The 14354-nt window shown below is 41.2% G+C and overlaps 3 protein-coding genes across 3 annotated transcripts; 2 read left to right on the top strand and 1 right to left on the bottom strand.

The window, feature by feature from the left end:
* Positions 1-80: 80 nt before the first annotated feature.
* Positions 81-4434, top strand: LOC128258357 (exocyst complex component 7). Its single transcript, XM_052989942.1, has 8 exons — positions 81-230; positions 284-449; positions 513-1024; positions 2698-2762; positions 2817-3547; positions 3609-3931; positions 4106-4239; positions 4295-4434. The coding sequence occupies exons 1-8, from the start codon at positions 183-185 to the stop codon at positions 4395-4397; spliced, it is 2082 nt and encodes a 693-aa protein (XP_052845902.1). The 5' UTR covers positions 81-182; the 3' UTR covers positions 4398-4434.
* LOC128258359 (protein matrimony) lies at positions 1546-2560 on the top strand. Its single transcript, XM_052989944.1, has one exon. It carries the CDS (start codon positions 1635-1637, stop codon positions 2277-2279), a length of 645 nt encoding a protein of 214 aa, XP_052845904.1. The 5' UTR covers positions 1546-1634; the 3' UTR covers positions 2280-2560.
* Positions 4423-12048, bottom strand: LOC128258358 (agrin). Its single transcript, XM_052989943.1, has 4 exons — positions 10878-12048; positions 5789-6812; positions 5534-5731; positions 4423-5102 (listed from the first exon to the last, which is right to left on the bottom strand). The coding sequence occupies exons 1-4, from the start codon at positions 11104-11106 to the stop codon at positions 4559-4561; spliced, it is 1995 nt and encodes a 664-aa protein (XP_052845903.1). The 5' UTR covers positions 11107-12048; the 3' UTR covers positions 4423-4558.
* Positions 12049-14354: the final 2306 nt, after the last annotated feature.

Below are 14354 nucleotides of genomic sequence, written 5' to 3'. Positions count from 1 at the left end.
GCCCGTTAAAATGTAATTTATTTCAAAGTAGTTGGCAACGCGATATTAAGCAGTATGACCGCACTGTCAATACCTAAAAACGACAAAGTTCTCCCACCCAAAATAAAAGACAAGTATTAGTTTTTACATTTCAGCAACAATTGTTTTGTTTTAAAAAGAATTCTGTATATAAACGCTTTAAAATGAACAATCTGGACAGTTCATTGCAGGCGCACAACAAATTGGAGAAGGTACATTCAGAGTCAGCCATGAAAACCATTTTGTTAATTTTTAATTATAATAGGAAGCTACAAATTTGGCTCTGCTTAAAGACCGAGTGGATAAATATCATGATCTCTCCACGCAAATGTCCAGTATCCTTACAATCTTCGAGAAGCGACTGGGAAATCTGGAGCAGACCATATTACCCGTTTACCAGGAGACAGAGCAGCTCCAGAAAAGGCAGCAGAGTAAGTTCGAAGATAACCCTAGGGATTCCATTAAAAACTGATGGGTTACCGCCTCTACTTTAGATCTGGAGGCCACTCTCAACTGCCTGGAAAGTGTCCTATCGCACTACGATGTCTCCCAGGAGGTGTGCCAGCTGATTCACCAGGGTCCGCAGGAGGGAAATATCTCCGTCTTTCTGGATGCACTGGCCAAGCTGCGAGATGCCAATGATTACTTCCGGCACAACAATTCCCAGAGTGTGGAGCTGGAGAACGTCACCAGTTTATTTAATACCGGATGCGAGGGTCTCAATCAGCATTATAGTATGCTGCTAAAGAAGCACAGTGCTCCGCTGAAGCCCGTGGAACTGCTGGATCTTATCTACATAGAGGATGACTCCAGCGATGAGTACACCTCCTTCCGGCAGCTGTCGCAAACTACTCGCGAGGAGCTATACACCATATCCCACTGGCTGGAGCAAAATTTGAGGGAGTACACCCACATCTACGCCACGGAACGGGGCGATGTGGTCCTCCGATCACTGCAGCTGCTCAAGGATCACCAGAAGAGCAACAGCTGGGGTCACGAGGCACTGGTGAGTACTCAATTATCTTTAGTCTGGTACCAGGTACCATTGTTACGGAGATTATTATGTTTTTTTTTTGTATAAAGATCCTATTGTAATGTTTCTTATTGAAACTGTTAAATGCTAGTTGAACTGGTATAAAGTTTTACAAGTGAAAGAAATAAATTGACAGATATGTAAATTAACAATAAAGTTTCAAACTTACTGTTTGTTTCAGACTTACTGAGTAAAAAAAAGCAATAATTTTAAGTATTGTTATATATTTTATATTCTTATATTTTCACTTTCCAAGTTTCTTAAATTTTTATTTTGTGGACTTATAGTTCCATTGAAGAAGTTAATTCTTCATTAAGTTTTATACAATTTTAAAACATATTGGCATGACTGTAATAAATTTAGAGATATGTGACTTGTACCCCATCTTCGAATAACGGAAATGCGACTTGTACCTGTCAAAACTTCACTTTTTCCATCTCAAATTGTTTCGAGTAACGGAATCGTTTCGAAAAAGCTTCTTGTGCAGCAGCAAAGCCGGTTAATTTGGGTACCCGCCATTTGTCAGCTTGAATTTGCCCACAACAGTTCGTTTTCTGTGTCTTAATATTTAAACGCATTCAAGATGGAGACCTGTTGCACACCGAAAAACAAAACGAAAATTATCCTTAATCGCACGCCAAATTTAAAAGAGCGCAGATGGAACACCTTGAATGTGAACACCTCCAATGTGCGATGCTCGACTCCAATATTTGGCAACTTTCGATCGCCCAATCTCTCGCCCATCGAAAATATGGGAGTGAAAAAAAGTCCAGTGTCGCCCATGCGGTTCGGAAACTTTAAGAAGCCGCCGATGCAAATGCATCATTATCATCATCATCATCATCAGCACAACCAGCATAGTGGACGCACTCAGCTAAAACCCCCGGTTTTCAACTTGCCGAAGGAGGCGAACGAGCCGGACCGGGAATTTAAGAGCAGCAGCAGCCCGGACACATTTTCGGATGACTCCAATATGGAGACCTCGTTGACCTTGGAGTCGCGTCGCCGATCGATAACAGCCTCCAACCACTCGTACGCCGTAAACCATGCCGCCAATGTGGAGCAGATTCTCATGCACGTGGGCCTGGAGAACTATGTGACCAACTTCGAGGAGGCCCATATCGATCTGGTGAAACTGGCCTCCATGGAGCGGGCTGATCTAATCAAAATTGGTTTAAACACCGATGAGGATTGCAACCGCATCATGGATGTTCTGCATAACCTTTAATTGGACTGCTGGCATGTCCAATTTTTCATTGTAGGTTAAGATTTTTAATGTTTTATGTGAAAAACTGTTTTAATTAATATATTGTAAAGGGCCTGGGGCCTTAAAAACTATTTTCCCTAAACAAGCCAAAAAAAACAGTATACTAATGTTTAAACATCCATAAATAAGCTAGAAATAAAAAACGAAATCACAAAAATATTATTATTCATTGTAAATCACAAAAAATGTATTAATTCAAATTTGTAAACACTCATCGATATAAATAAAAAATGGGAAACTAATATACAGCTTAATAGTGAAAATCAGGAAAACGGTTTTATATTAAACTAATTTATTGAGAACACAATTATACACTGAAATGGATCTTTCTGAAATAAAAACTGGCTCTTCATTTTGTAATATTTGAACACTTTTGCAGAGACCCCGACACAGTGGACGCCAGACTGAACCAAAAAAGAATACCTCAGCGCGCCTGCAGCAAATGTAAGACCTAATTTGTATTTATTATCGGAAATAACATAATTTTATTATCTACAGATTCGAAAAAAAGGCCAACAAGTTATATCTGCGGGCTACCCAAACCATTGAGCAGTCCACTGGATTCTCCATCAAGAAGGCATCCTCACACAGTGACCACTTGACCTCCGAAGATCTGCTGGATGGAGATCAGGAACTGGACAAGTACTTGGTCATGCTGCTGGGATTGCAGCGACTACTCAACTGGGAGCGAGCCATTATGCACGACATTATTCCCCAGTCAAAACACAACGAAGTATTCGCCCGCCTGGCCTACAATGCCATCGAGCTGGTGGTCAAGGATGCTGAGGCCATCACACAACGCATCCTGCGCTGCATCTCCCGCAAGGAGTGGACCTCAGCACTGGGTATATTCTCTGCCCTGAAGCGGGTGATCCTGCTGCAGCCGGACATTGAACGCACCTATGATCCTGCGCAGCGGGAACAGCTCACAAAGGTGCTGAACAAGTTGCAGCACACTGGAGCCAAGGCTTTGGAGCACTTTCTGGATGTGGTCAAGGGTGAATCGAGCACGAACATTGTGGGCCAGAGCAATGTTCCAAAAGATGCCACTGTTCACGAGCTGACTTCCAATACGATCTGGTTTATTGAACACTTGTACGAACACTTTGATGTTATTGGTTCGATTTTGGCGCAGGATGTCCTATACTCCACGCAATTGGATACGATTTTGATGAAGAAATCACTGCCTGGCGATGAACGTAACAAGGCTCTGTTAGCCATTTATATAAGTGAGTGCAAAATAGGAAACTTTTCTCAGCACCTTTCTAATTCCTTTTTTATTTTGAACAGAGAAAGCTTTGGCAGAGCTGAATCTTTCCATCATGAACAAGTGTGAGCAGTATAATGACCAGGCAACCAAGCATCTTTTCCGCCTCAACAACATCCACTACATCCTTAAATCGCTTCAGCGGTCCAATCTTATTGATTTGGTCACCCTTGCAGAACCGGAGTGCGAGCACAGCTACCTGGAGATGATACGCGAACTAAAGGCCAGCTATCAGAAGACCTGGTCAAAAATGCTGCTGGGCATCTACTCCTTGGATGAACTGCCCAAGCCTGTGGCCGGCAAGGTCAAGGATAAGGATCGCAGTGTGCTAAAGGAGAGATTTTCTGTAGGTCTATGGGTTTTAAAGATCTTCTAAAGTCTATTTCAATGACGAATTCTAAAATAAGAATCAGAAAAGTATAAGTTTAAATTGAATTCGTTTTAAAAGACTTTAATAATTTTAATATTTTCTTATTAAGCTGACTATTACACTGTAAACATATTTTCATTTCTGGTTCAGAACTTCAACAAGGACTTTGAGGAGGCTTGTAAAATCCAGCGCGGCATCTCCATACCCGATGTGATTCTGCGAGAAGGCATCAAACGTGATAATGTGGAGCACATATTACCGAAATACAATAGATTCTATGAAATGTAAGCTTGTAGTGTATTACTCGATTAATAACTAATCATTTTTTTTAATATTTAGTTACTCCAGCGTACAGTTTAGCAAGAATCCAGACAAATACGTCAAATACAGACCGCACGAGATAAATGCTATGCTGAGCAAGCTCTTCGATGACTCCGCCTAGATTATACAATAGTTGCAGGCCTGGGTTCAAGTGCATTCCTTGTAAGTTCGTTGGGGGCTTTAATTCAAACTCAATAAATATCGATTTTAAAAAAGTACAATACAAGACTATAGCCTAAAAATATTAAATGCCAAGTGAAATGAAGGCGCCACGCATACATCCTAGTAGAGGAAGTTAGTGGATGGTGCTTCGGGGCGGCCACAGGCGCCGTAGTAGTTGACGTTGACCGTCTGGTTCGCCCTGCAGTTCTCGATCTCCAGGAAGCAGTCGTTCAAATAGGTTTTATTGTCGCTGCCGCAAACCGGCTCGAATTCCCTGGGACAGATGCGGGCACATCCTTTAAGCTGGAAGGCGGCCAGGCAGCGTTTGAGTGGCACCACAAACACGTGCTTGCCGCAGTTCTCCTTGCGCATGTGACACTCGGACTTGTACAGATTGTTATCCGATCCGCACACGAAACTAGGCGGCTGGGCATCACAATCGGATTCACAGTCGGCGGTCAGGGCGCAGTTCTTCAGCGATACGGGAACCACACGGAGATTGCAAGTGCGCCGCTTAAACTCGCACATGGAGGCAAAGGTATTGCCATCTGATCCGCACACCGGCTGCTGCTCCAAATCCGCCCGGGTACAGGCATCCCCGCAATCCTTCGTCGGCGAATTGAGATCCGTGCAGGGACCAATGTGGGCCAGATTTACGCCGCGTCTGAAATAAGGTGGCGAATTAAACATAAGTTTCATAATTAAAAAAAAATATAAATTATTACATGTTATTTTTGTGTTTAGAATTTTTTCCCCAAAGGTTAAAAACATTTTTAGGGAAATTTGAAAAGTTTAATATTTTAAATATTTGTAAGTCAAGTTGAGTCCCACAAACTTTAACGAAAGTATTTAAAAATCGTATTTATCTTTAAAGATCTTTAAAAAACAAAAAAAATTGTTTATGCTCTCCTTGAATCTATTAATACATTTTTCAATACCACTCAAGATTTTTGGCTGTTATTTTAAATTAAAAATAATTTTTTTTTGTAACATGGTGTCCATGGAATAAGAAAATATTTTTCGATTGTTCTTGGAAAACAATATATAATTATAAATAGTAATTTATCGAGTTTGTTTTATATTTTATGTACTTACAGACAGGTGGCATGGGCCAGTTCGCACTCATTGTTGTAGGTCTTGGCATCCGTGCCGCAGAGCTTATCATTACGTTTCGAGCTGAAAATGGAGCCGAACAGGCTATTGAAGTCCTTGCAGGGAGGCAGTTGCTTGCAGCGAGTCAATCGACTCTTGCACTTGTCCATGCTCACTTTCTGGATGGACTTGCGCTGGGGACTGAAATGTATAAATTGGAACCAGGATATTCTTTCCTATGAACCTATCCAGACTCACCCGCAGTTTAGCATCTTCAGTTCGCAGAGTGATGAGTAGATATTACCATCGCTACCACACACGTACTGCGAGGAGGAATCCACATCGGCCTTGGGACACTCCGTGGGACAGGCATCGGAGGCACTGCCGTGCCGCTCCTGCGGCATGCAGAAGGACAAAGGAACCTCGAAGACGTGTTTGCCACAATTGGAGGAGCGCATCTTGCAGGGACTGGCGTACAGACGTCCATCGGAGCCGCAAGTGGGCCTGGCCACTCGCCAGCAGGACTCTCTGCACATCCTCGTCGACTGGCAGTGCTTCCTGCTGGTCTTCACCACACCCTGTCCACACGTGTGCAGCTTCATCTCGCACGTCGAGTTGTATACATTGCCATCCGATGAGCAAACTGGTCCATCCTTGGGGGCACTATTACAATCCACCGGGCAGGACTCGCGCACAGCACTCGTATTGCTGCAAGGACCTACGTGCGAGAGCTTAACGGCTGCCAGTCCCACGCGACAGGATTGCACCCGCAACATGCAGCGATTCAGATAGGTGCGTCCGTCCGTTCCACAAACCGGATCCTTTTCCGTACTGCAGCGATGCTTGCAATCCGAACCCTTGGAGCGCTCGCAGCCGTCGCGAACATCCTTGATCAGGGACACTCCGCTCCGGGAGCAAGTCTTCTTGCGCAGCTCGCAGAGATTGGCGTAGATCAGGCCGTCACTGCCGCACACGGGTTCAGCTCCCACTGTTATGCTCGGTGGACAGGATCGGGGACAATTTCCGGTGGTGGAGGCACTCGCCCGGTTCCGTCTGCCCAGCTGGGCCAGCTGCTGCTGCTCCGTCTCCTCGCGGAGCAGCGACTCCAGAGCCGCCGCCGCCGCTCCTGGTGCCTGCATCAACGTGGACGACAGCTCCGGCTGGGCATCCTGGCGGTAGTTGATCAGCAGTGAGTCCGGCGCCGCATCCGCACTGCGGTAACGGATGACGGGCGCCTGCGCCGGCAGCCGAATGATCTTGATGGGGGAGTCTGTTACAGCGCCTGCGTGGAAAATTAGAAAGTGGATAATTGTTAATAATTTAATGGGTTTCTAAATTTGTAATATCATTTCAAAGGCTATTTTATTAAGGTTCAGATAGTGATAACCAAGCGATTGCTTAAGTCGAAGATCTTTCAGTTTCTTAAACTAAAAAGTCGGAAGGTTCATCGGTGTTTTCTCAATATCCACACGTAATTGGATAAAATTTTTGGATGACTAACAAAAACTTAATTGGATTTTAATGCAACTCTCTTTATTTTAACATTTATCATAAAAAGTTTTAATTTCAATCGGGGTTAGACTCAACCCTCTTTATTTTTAATCTTTTAATAAACAAGTTTTAATTTCCCGCCCATAATTTTAATACCAAATTCACTCAAAAGTTCGCAACACAGTGAAGGAGACATTCCCGGCACTATAGAGTATATAAATGTCTTAATTTTTAAACTAATGTTGACGTAGCTCCATTGGCTTCCTTTAAAACAAGATTTGACCCAAAAACTGCCGTAAAAAATTATTAAAATTTAAACTTGCGATGATCCCAAAGGATATAAATACATATGCAAATGAGGCACATTGAAAAAAAAAACTGAAATAAATTATAATTAGTTAATAGCCATCGACCGTATCAAAAGAAGATAAGGTATTTCTACCTTATTACCAAACCACTTGTTTTCCCCTTTTGGTTAGCACTTTTTCCCCGCTTTCAATGTGCTGTTTACAATTTTCTCATTTTCCCAGGGTAACTCAGTTTCGAACCGACCAAAAAAAAACTTTCCCTTTGAATTTTCCTCCGCACTTTGTCCGCATGCGGAAGAGTCGGCTCTGGGCATACAAATGTCAGATTAGTCGCACGATCATAGGGCATTTTGCGCAGTTGTGACCCACTGTTTGGCCCACCTCTCCAGAACCTCCCCCGCGCGCTCCGACTCCCCCGCAGCGTTCGAGTTCTGGAGTGATCGCATGACCGACTCAAGTAACCAGCCATTAACTTGAATAATTCCGGAGGCCATGGGAGCGGGAGGAACGGGGTGTGGAGTTCCCTTTACTAACGGTAACGGCAAATGTTACCCGTCTTCAAATCTCGATTCCAAGTAAACGACACAATAGCATTTATGGCTGGGGATTTGAGCACAAGTATTATTATACACACACTATCAACGACCTCCATCTATAATTGTTCATGCTAATCCCCTTCAGAAATCGTAAGCTTAATCTGTGCTAAAAACTGCAAGTGAAATTTCCACACTAATTGCCTCCGGCACCGAACACATCTGTTGTCTTTGGTCGGATGTGGAACCGCTGGTTTGGTTTGGTTTGGATTGCTCAGCTTTGCTTTTGCTTTGTTTGGATTTGTTTGCAAAGAAAGCTGTGTGAGCCGCCTCCGGAGGAAGCACTCAACTCAGTTATACACATACCCACCAGCAGTAGAAAATCTATTAGCGCTCTTTGAGGCTGCCACGATTGTTTGGCTGCGATAATTGAACCCACGTTCATTATTCCAATTTGTTTCTGCCGGCCATAAAGATGGAAATTTCAACATCCAGCCAGCCAGCCAGCCAGACGCATTCTCAGCTTAATGGACACAGACTCCGACTCAGTCTCTGGCTGGCATCCGAATCCGAATCGGAATCTGAATCGGATGCAAAGGCAGAGGCATCAAGCGGAGCCATTAAGCTTGAAGAAAATTAAGCGGCGTTAGGAATTAATGCACATGTAAACGATCCGCTGGAATGGTCAGAGGCAAAATCCGAGACCACAGCCTATCTCATTCAGCAGTGCAACTATGCGACCTCAACTGCCCCACCCACTCTGACCATTCCTGCACTCAAAGAATAATTGGAGCACATTGTGTTATAGTCCTGTGAAAATCAAAATAATGTGAAGCTTAATAAGTATGGTCAAACCTGAGAGAAAAGCTTATTAGGCTTAATTTATTCTTTTAGTTTATTTTAAACTAATACTTCTCCAGATTTGATGTACAAGATAAAACAAGAATTCAATATCTTGTTTAGATTAGATTACTAAAAAAAAAGTTTTTAAAAAGGTTCAATTTAAACAAACGTCTATTTCCACAAACCTATCTGCTCTAATATTTACGCTTTACGAAACTATTGTTTAAAAAATAATACAAATATAATTTATGTATCATCCTTTACATTTTACATTTTACTAGAACATCTAAAAAACAAAAGTTTTCTGGCTGAGAGTACAATAGACCTTAAGACCTCCAAACACTCTGTTGTAATTTAATTTTTCTTTTAAACCAACGTAAAACCAGAAGAACAACAATATTATCCTTACAATGAGGAACTTTTCAGTTACGTTTTAAATTTCTGAACTATATCTAAATTCGTTTTTGTATTTATGTAAATGACAAATAAAATACTTATTTATTCAAGTGCAGGCACATTTTCCTGGCCTCCAGCGAGTTGCTGCCAGGCTCCTGCCTATCGGATGCCATCAATTGCAAAAAAAAAGCGAGAGGCATAATAAAAGCAGCCACCGTATAATTTTCAAAAGTGGAAAAATCCAGCAACCAACGCACTGCACTGCTGGGCAGGGACTTTTGCATGATATATACATTCTATATATACAATCTGAGTGCTCGGTTCACTCTGGTTTGGTGAGGTACAGTGGAAAGCAGTGGCAAGACCATGCCCAGAGATGAATCACGGCGCCACTGATTGGGCCCCTTCAATATGTGAGATCACAGCGTCCAAGACTAATTGATCTTTCACCCATCAATCTCATCAATCTGCGATAAAGTGCTGTTATCAATTAAGGCAAATGATCGCGCTTACAAGTAAAACAAATCATTTCGCTCCGGGTCAACTTTAAACGAGGCACTCCCCGTCCCCCCCGTTTAACCCCCTGCCAGCTTTTCACGATTTTGAGCTCAATTCCACTGTGCGGTCAGTTTGATTTCCCCATGAACTATTCCCCCGTTTTCAGGGCTCCCCTGGCTTCTGTATCCCGCCTTCGTGCTTTTAATGAATTTATTTGAATGTTGGACAAATTGTACACGAAAATATTTACGAGCAACATGCGCGTCGGGGAGTGACGGTATGAAATGGGGAGTTCGGGGCTCTAGGGGCTTCTGGGGGACCTTCTCGTGTGTGCCAGTTTACATTCACTTTGTGCGGAGTAGTACCTTAGAAATTAATAGCTGCTACGACTGCCTTTCTACCATTGCAAAGCTGTAGGTCTTAGATCCGGACCCCGATTCACCTTCTCCCTTTCAACACCCAGAGAAATTAAGCGGTAATTGAGACAGTCAGTCTAGAGACTAGTCAGTCCCCGACTTTCCTTTAACCAAAGATTAGTTACACCTAAGAACTTAGATCTCCCTAGAACTCGGGTTTTAGTATTACATCTGGATCAAAAAAACCCTTCAAGACTGATTTAATTTTATGAAAAGAAAATAGAATTGCGGCAAATTTAAAATTGTATTCGCTTAAAAGTCTTTTAAACCTTTAAAGATTTCTTGTTGTTGAAAATAAACTTAAACGTTTACTACTTTGATTGAAATCTTGTTTAGTTTGAAATTCAGAACTTTTACATCCAAAAATTTTATCAAAGAAATTTTTTTTAGTTACTTTTCTTAAACCAAGCTTACAAAACCATCAATTAGACTGAACAAAATATCCTGTTTTCGTTTGCTCTTTAAATTGCCTTAACTTGTATTTATGGGTATCCATTGGTTTCTTTGTTTAAAAAAAAATTGGAAAAACCAAGAATTTTATTAGAAATTTTAAAGTGCCTTTAATTCTGTGAATTAAATTGTTTAAACTAAGATTAAGCTATATTTTTATAACTTCCCTTTTTTGTCGTATGTAAACTGACAAATTTCACACGGTTTCCCAGATTGAAACGCACTTTAAGTTTCCCATAAAAGCCTTAAACTAAACTACAAAATATAACAAATTTCCCCATATGGTAAGAATTTAAAGAGATGCAAAAACTTTGAATTTTTGGATAGTATCTTTCCTTCTCTGGTATTTTTATAGCGATTTTTCCTATTTTTTTCCATGGTTTTTTCGGAGTGTAGTGCATTTATGACTTACCATTCGAGGTTGACGCTAATGCCGCCAACGTGAACATGGCCAGCAGTGCGCCAAACAGCTGTCGACTGAGGCTGTGGCTGTGGTCGTAACTGTGGTCCAGGCTTTGGCTGCGACGCTTGATCTGGCTTAGAGTCTGGCTAAATCTGTGGGTCTGGCTGTGGGCCTGCGTTTGGGCTGGTTTTGGGGCGGGGGGATGGAGGTGGAGATGGAGATGCTGCGACTGGTACATTTTCGCTGTCTGCTGCACTTTTCCTGCTATTTGTTTGTTGTTGTTGATTTCTGTGCGTGACGGGCGGCGCTTTCGCTCGTTAACAATTGAAATTGAAATAGTAGCAAACTTTTATGCGGCTGAAGTTCACGAAGAAAGTTTTTCTCTCTCTATCTCTCTCTTTCTTTCTCTGTCTCTAGTGTAAACTATATAAATGCTCGTAATACCGCAGAAGCTGTTCGAATTAACGGTATTCTTGCGGTCATTTGGGCTTGGCCTGCTCTTCTTCTTACCCAGTATTGCCTTCTCTTTTGCCCTTTTATGAGTTCATTCGTTTGCCTATTAACATTAAACTTGTGTATCTATCTCTTTCTCTTGCCTGCCGGGCACTTGACCTCTCACACAATCGCACAATGGAGCATAATTTCTTTTTTATCGCCTTGACTTTATTTCTTTCTTTTTATTTTTGCACGGCCCGCCTTTAATTTGATTTCAATTACGTTCTGGTAAGGCTTTTTTTATGTTATTATGCACACAAAACAATTCGCTTTTTTATTGTTCGTTACTCTTTCGCGGTTTGAATTTGACTTTGATGCGCGCTCTTCGAGATTCGATTCGCATATGAAAAATGATCTCTCTTTTGGATTTGGATGCTGCTACTGTTTCAGCCTCTGTCGCTGCCTCTGCCGACGTCTCTGCTGCCGTTTACTGCGACGTCGACTGCAACTGCGACGATTGCATTTTGTATTTCATTTATTGTTGTTGAATGAATGAATGAATGGACACTAACACACACGCGCTCGCATCCGATTTGTACAATTTGTATAGTCGTCTTCGTTTTTTTTTTTTTTTGTATTTTCTTGTATTATTTTCCCCTTGCTTTTTAGGCCTTTGTAGTTTGTAGTCGCCCAGAAATCAAATCTCGGAAAGCTAAGCTCCAATTGCGACTGAAAGGTTTGACAATGCGCCGACGAATGGCAAAAAATTTGCAATGAAAAGAAATTTATATGGGTGAAAGGCAGCGCAGTCGGCGGCGGCAGAGCAGAGCATCCAACGCTCTCACATGCTGTTGTTGTTACCGCTACACTCGGGGAAAAAAGCTTTTACTTAATTGATTGGTTACATTTGCTTCAAAATTCGCATTAAATGCATCATTACTTAATTTTAGAGAGTAAAAACATAACTTTCCTTAAAAGAATACAAGTTTGGGTCCTCCATTTATGAATTTTTGTCTAGAACTAGGTAAAGTTGTTTAAAACCTAAAAAACCATTTTTTGAGATTTCCAAATCAAACAAAAATGAAAATAAATGCAATTTTTGCATTTGGCCTTAAAGGGGTTTTAAAAATATGTGATGTATCATTAAAGATAAAATTTCATAGACATAAAGACATAAATATTACTTATCTATTAAAAGTACCTAAAATGGACGTTTAGAATACTTATGAACTCTAATGCCATATTGTATATATTGTGGAAAAAAGCCCTATTGTTTTATTTAGAAAGGAATAATGGAATCTCAATCAGTTTTATTAATATGAGACTTTACTGTCAGTCCGAGTGCATATTAACCCAAAGGTAAAAGCTATACAACAAACTTTTTCTTTCACTTTTATGATGTTAATAGTTTTTCAAGTGCATTGTTGCCTGGCTGGGCATATTGATTAAATGGAGTTGTCGGTATTTAAAATAACAACTTGGTCATGTCTGTTGGCCTAATCGGTTTTGCGTACAAATTTAATTTGCCAAAAGTGGCAGTAAAATGCAACCAAAAAGGCGAGCCGCATTTGAAATTATAACGCACACACACGATCCGATCCGATCAGATCCATCCGTGCCTCTCCAATATCCAGCATTGAACATTCAACATCCAATATCCACGATCCACGATTCAGTTTCAGTGGTTGCGGCAGTGGCAGTGGCAATGGCAGTGGCCAATGCATTGGCAGTTGCAGTTGCAGTAGAAAGTGCAGCCTGGAAGCTGTGTTTATAGACTTGTAGACTTTAAAGCCATAAATTTTACGCCTCAGAGGCTGTTGCGAAAAAGGGTCACACACACACACTCTCCGAAACACACACACACACATAGTCGACTCTCACGGCGCACAGTGTCCTGATTTTCAAAATTAGGAATTATAGAACTCTATTTTATCGGTTTAATTAGCGTTTTTATATTGGTAATGCGTTGAAATTATTTGTTTTGAGCCTGTTTAGTTTGGAAATATTAAAGTAAATTATCATATATTTATTTAAAATATTTAAGTCCTTTTTATCAAAATGAAACACATGTGTACAATGCATTAGCATTTCGCTTTTAAATTACTTTTATTTTAACTTCCTAACTTTAAAATGACTTACAAATTATGTCTGGTTAAAAAATTTTAATGGAAACAATTTAATATTTTGATGTTTTAGCCAAGAAATTAGATAGAACATTTGGTTCCCCCATTTTTTTAACAAACCACTATTCAGAACTAACTTATTTATTTTTGGATTTGAATTATCTTATTAAGTTCCTTTGAGTGTTTAGAATTCATCCCTCAACTTAAGGCAATAAATTCAATTCTTTCAATATGGGCTATCAGTTTTTTTTTTTGAAAATAAACCACTGTGCTAATGCGGCGGGTGGAGGAGGGTGAAGAAGCAGATCATTGGCGGCAGAGTCGCGTGCATTAAAGAAAATTGAGTGGAGGTGGAAGTTGCCGCCGAGAAAGAGGTCAGTAAGTGAATGTTTACAGTTAGCTTTTTGGGCAGATCAGAGAGAGCCAAACGCCGAGCTCAACACAAAAAGGCCAAACTGCATATGACAGGCGTGACTCGGCTTTAAGCGCCATCGCCCAGAACTAATATCCCAAACACGACAACCTGCAGATCCCCAAAAAAAACACAACCAAAAAGATAAGAAACTAAAAACAGAAAACCAAAATTTAATTAAAAGAAAGCCAGCCGGAGACGTAAAAACCTTTTGGCAGCCGTGCAGTTTCTTTTTGGCCAAATATTTGACGGCACTCGCCTGCGATTGCCAATAAAAATGGAAAGTGAAAATTGCGGCTGCAGTGGCAGTGCATATTAAAAAATAGAAAAAGCAAAGTAGAAACAACCGTGTGCGAAAAGATGGCCATAATAAACGATAGAAGGCAAGAGCCACGCACCTGTTCTGCTGGTTTTCTTTTCATCTAATCACAGCCTTAGCCTTGCGAACCAGTACGAGTATTATATAAATGCGAGGCTGTGAAGACAACGGTAAATGGCGGAAATTGTGTGGCAGGG

Source organism: Drosophila gunungcola (genome assembly GCF_025200985.1).
Source record: "Drosophila gunungcola strain Sukarami chromosome 3L unlocalized genomic scaffold, Dgunungcola_SK_2 000003F, whole genome shotgun sequence".
NCBI classification, from domain to species: domain Eukaryota; kingdom Metazoa; phylum Arthropoda; class Insecta; order Diptera; family Drosophilidae; genus Drosophila; species Drosophila gunungcola.
This window is presented reverse-complemented; position numbering and strand designations above follow the sequence as displayed.

Coding starts and splice junctions, on each gene's coding strand:
- LOC128258358 (XM_052989943.1), bottom strand. CDS start 11,106: ATGTACCAGTCGCAGCATCTCCATCTCCACCTCCATCCCCCCGCCCCA. Junction 6,813..10,877: donor ATTAGCGTCAACCTCGAATG/GTAAGTCATAAA, acceptor TTTTCCACGCAG/GCGCTGTAACAGACTCCCCC. Junction 5,732..5,788: donor CTGAAGATGCTAAACTGCGG/GTGAGTCTGGAT, acceptor TATACATTTCAG/TCCCCAGCGCAAGTCCATCC.
- LOC128258357 (XM_052989942.1), top strand. CDS start 183: ATGAACAATCTGGACAGTTCATTGCAGGCGCACAACAAATTGGAGAAG. Junction 231..283: donor CGCACAACAAATTGGAGAAG/GTACATTCAGAG, acceptor TAATTATAATAG/GAAGCTACAAATTTGGCTCT. Junction 2,763..2,816: donor TCAGCGCGCCTGCAGCAAAT/GTAAGACCTAAT, acceptor TATTATCTACAG/ATTCGAAAAAAAGGCCAACA.
- LOC128258359 (XM_052989944.1), top strand. CDS start 1,635: ATGGAGACCTGTTGCACACCGAAAAACAAAACGAAAATTATCCTTAAT.